This window comes from Dioscorea cayenensis, chromosome 14, assembly GCF_009730915.1.
Source record: "Dioscorea cayenensis subsp. rotundata cultivar TDr96_F1 chromosome 14, TDr96_F1_v2_PseudoChromosome.rev07_lg8_w22 25.fasta, whole genome shotgun sequence".
In the NCBI taxonomy this organism is placed as follows: Eukaryota; Viridiplantae; Streptophyta; class Magnoliopsida; order Dioscoreales; family Dioscoreaceae; genus Dioscorea; species Dioscorea cayenensis.
In genome coordinates this window covers 7,591,421-7,594,459 of record NC_052484.1, presented here as the reverse complement: position 1 = coordinate 7,594,459, position 3,039 = coordinate 7,591,421, and the positions used below count along the sequence as shown (strand labels likewise).

Below are 3,039 nucleotides of genomic sequence, written 5' to 3'. Positions count from 1 at the left end.
ATTTTTTTTTTATCATAATAATTTTTTAAAAAGATCAATTAGTACTCAAATATTTTGAAAAGACAAAGAGTTCCCTTCTTTTTATGAAAATGATGTTTTTTTGTCCATTGAGGTCATCAAATTGTCAGCCAAGCAGCTAATTTTTATTGTGGCATCTATGAGGTCGCTTGGCATTAGTGAGCCATGTGCAAGCTCACTTGGCCAATCCAACTTTCTAGCCAAGAGGCCTCATGCTGCCTAGTGAGTTACGTGCACGCAAACTTTCCAGCTAATCAAACTTTCAAGCCATTCAAACTTTCTGGTTGAGGCATCAAACCTTTGATATCTTCTTATTTGATGAATATCGACAAACATGCCGAAAAATTTATAAGTTCATTACAGAGTGTGAACCCCTACTCAAGTTTGAACTCGAGCTTGTGAACAACTACCCTGAAACTAAGGGTGTGTTTGGTAGGTGGGAAAATGGTTACTTTCCTGGGAATTTTTATCAAGGGAAAGACTTTCCAGTGTTTGGTTGGCCTTTTTTATTGAAAAGTTAGATTGTGATGGGAAACTCATTCTCTCAAATTAATGGAAAATAATTCCCACAAGTTATGGATGGAAAGTTAGTTCCCCATGGCAAAGGAATGTGGTTGTATTGTGTAATGACAATAATACCCTTGACTCTATCTTGCTGAGATAATTCATAATTGCCTAAACCTTTGGCCCCTCAACTGCTGTGCATCTCTTTCTCCTCTCCACCCTCTGTCCCTCGGCGGCTGCGCATCTTTTTCTCCTCTCCAATCGTTGCGACAGCGGATATCTTTCACCTCTTTGATCGTATGTGATTTCTATGTTGTTTGCCTAGATCTTGTTTTATGATTGAATAGATCTTGTATTATGATTAATTGGTGGTTGTGATTTTGTTAGTAAGATTTGATTAATTATATGGTGTTTTGTTGTTATGATATATGGTTCAAGGTCTTGACTGGTGGTTGCGATTTTCTTAGTAAGATTTGGTTAATTATATGTTATTTTGTTGTTGTGATATATGGTTCAAGGTCTTGACTGGTGGTTGTGATTTTGTATATGTGTTCATGTGTAGAGATAAGTCAAATTCTTGTATGCAGATAACAAGAAACTTAAATCCTAATTCTCAAAGCGGAAACGATAAATAATAACCAGTACAACTTTATCCTAACCAGAAAGTATAAACAATAACCAGAAAGTAAAAGGAAACTATGATAACTAATAGACATTAAACGTAAACTATTTTGAATAACTAGAAACTGCAGTAAAAAATCAAATAAGTGATGTGGACAAAGTAAATAAGGAACAGAAGGTAAGCATCAATAACCACTCATGATACGGAAACCATAACTCAATGCATATGAATTTTTGGATTCATTAGTGTCATCAAATATAAAGAAATATACTTGTGATCGAAGGGGATAAGAATCTATTCAAGCAACATGTGCAATGAGTTTAGATATCACTTTAATTAAATATGGTTATTATGTTATGCAATTTACTTGTTTAATACTTTATTATATTGTTAATTAATTGTGTTTTAATTTATTGGTTAGGGCAAAATGGACGCTTGCAATAATGAAGATTTGACATTGATGATGGTTACATGTGCAATGAGTTTAGAGTTCCTTAATTTGTTAGTTGTGATTTATTCCTTGATGGTATGGTACTATAGGCTTAAAATAATGTCCAAAAAACGTAAGAGAGTGTCATATTCTTATCACAATAGGCATGTTATTAGGCAATTAAATTTTAGGATGGTGTTATTTGATTCGGACTTAAGATGCATCGAGAACACTAGGATGGATAGGAATGCTTTCTATAAGGGTTTCTAGTTGTTTTTGTTAATTTCATATGATATTTTATGTTTCAGTTTATTATTTAATATTGAAACACGTTATTGTTAATATCTATTGCAGTCTCACCCAGGTGCTACGGGACTTAGAAACAAGCCATTTCCTTACTTGGACTAATTGGGTCGCCTTTTGGAAAAGATAGAGCAACTGGAGTTGCTGCAGAAGGACCAGCTGAAGCCGTAGAAAATATGCAAGCAGAGGAGGCTACAACTGTTTATGCAGAATTCAATGGGTTGGACTTTGGTGAGGATGAGTATGAGTTTGCTAACACTGAATTTCATCTTGATCACATCCAAGAAACAATGTCAGCCACTCAAAATGTTGCAACCAATCAAAGGGTTTCAAGTGAGTCATTCACTGGCACTACTAGAAGGAATCAAGACACTAATACTGAATCATCTACTCATAGGAAAAAAGCTAAGACCAAGAAAGGTAGTGTTGCCTCTACTAGTGGTAATTTCGATGATGTCTTTATCAGTAACATGCAACAAATGAGTAAGATGTGTGAGAGTACATCAACTGAATTTGGTAGAATGGTTACTTGCTTGGAGGCCTTGGCTAGTGATGTTGTGCGGAAAGCTAAAGATGCTGAGAAGTTAACTGATATGAAAGCTCAGTTGCATGCAACCATATCTGCCATTGATGGATTGACTGCTGAAGAGGTTATTAAAGCTGGATCCATTATCTCCCTTGATAGTGGAAAAATTGATTACTTATTTAGCATTCCGGATGAGTTCAAAGCTATTTATATCCGTTGTCTTCTTGCAGGAACACTTTAGATTTGTTGTGTTTTGACTTGTTATAGACAAGTATGTGAACTGTTGTGCTTTTAAGTGGCTAGCACATTATCGGACCATTGGCTTTTATTTTGGATATTGCTATTATGATAAAATGTAAGTTATTTTGGATGATTTCTATAATGGGCATGGAGTGTTTAAATTGAATTATGTAGTACGATGAAAATTGAATTGTGTGTTTGATATGTGCATTTGATATGTACAACAGGAAATGAAAGCTGTAAAATTCTTGTATGCAGATAACAAGAAACTTGAAGCCTAATTCTCAAGCAAAGCGGAAACGATAAATAATAACTAGTACAACTTTATCCTAACCAGAAAATATAAACAATAACCAGAAAGTAAAAGGAAACTATGACAAACAGACAGTAAACATA

General features: G+C 34.6%; 1 protein-coding gene across 2 annotated transcripts; it reads left to right on the top strand.

The window, feature by feature from the left end:
- Positions 1–719: 719 nt before the first annotated feature.
- Positions 720–2,770, top strand: LOC120276380. 2 transcript variants are annotated; one of them, XM_039283104.1, is made up of 2 exons: positions 720–819; positions 1,929–2,770. In XM_039283104.1, the coding sequence occupies exon 2, from the start codon at positions 2,054–2,056 to the stop codon at positions 2,642–2,644; it is 591 nt and encodes a 196-aa protein (XP_039139038.1). In that variant the 5' UTR covers positions 720–819; positions 1,929–2,053; the 3' UTR covers positions 2,645–2,770. The 2 variants fall into 2 exon arrangements, with proteins under 2 accessions (XP_039139038.1, XP_039139039.1); XM_039283105.1 differs by lacking the exon at positions 720–819 and adding an exon at positions 1,819–1,836.
- The last annotated feature ends 269 nt before the right edge of the window (positions 2,771–3,039 follow it).

Coding starts and splice junctions, on each gene's coding strand:
- LOC120276380 (XM_039283104.1), top strand. CDS start 2,054: ATGCAAGCAGAGGAGGCTACAACTGTTTATGCAGAATTCAATGGGTTG.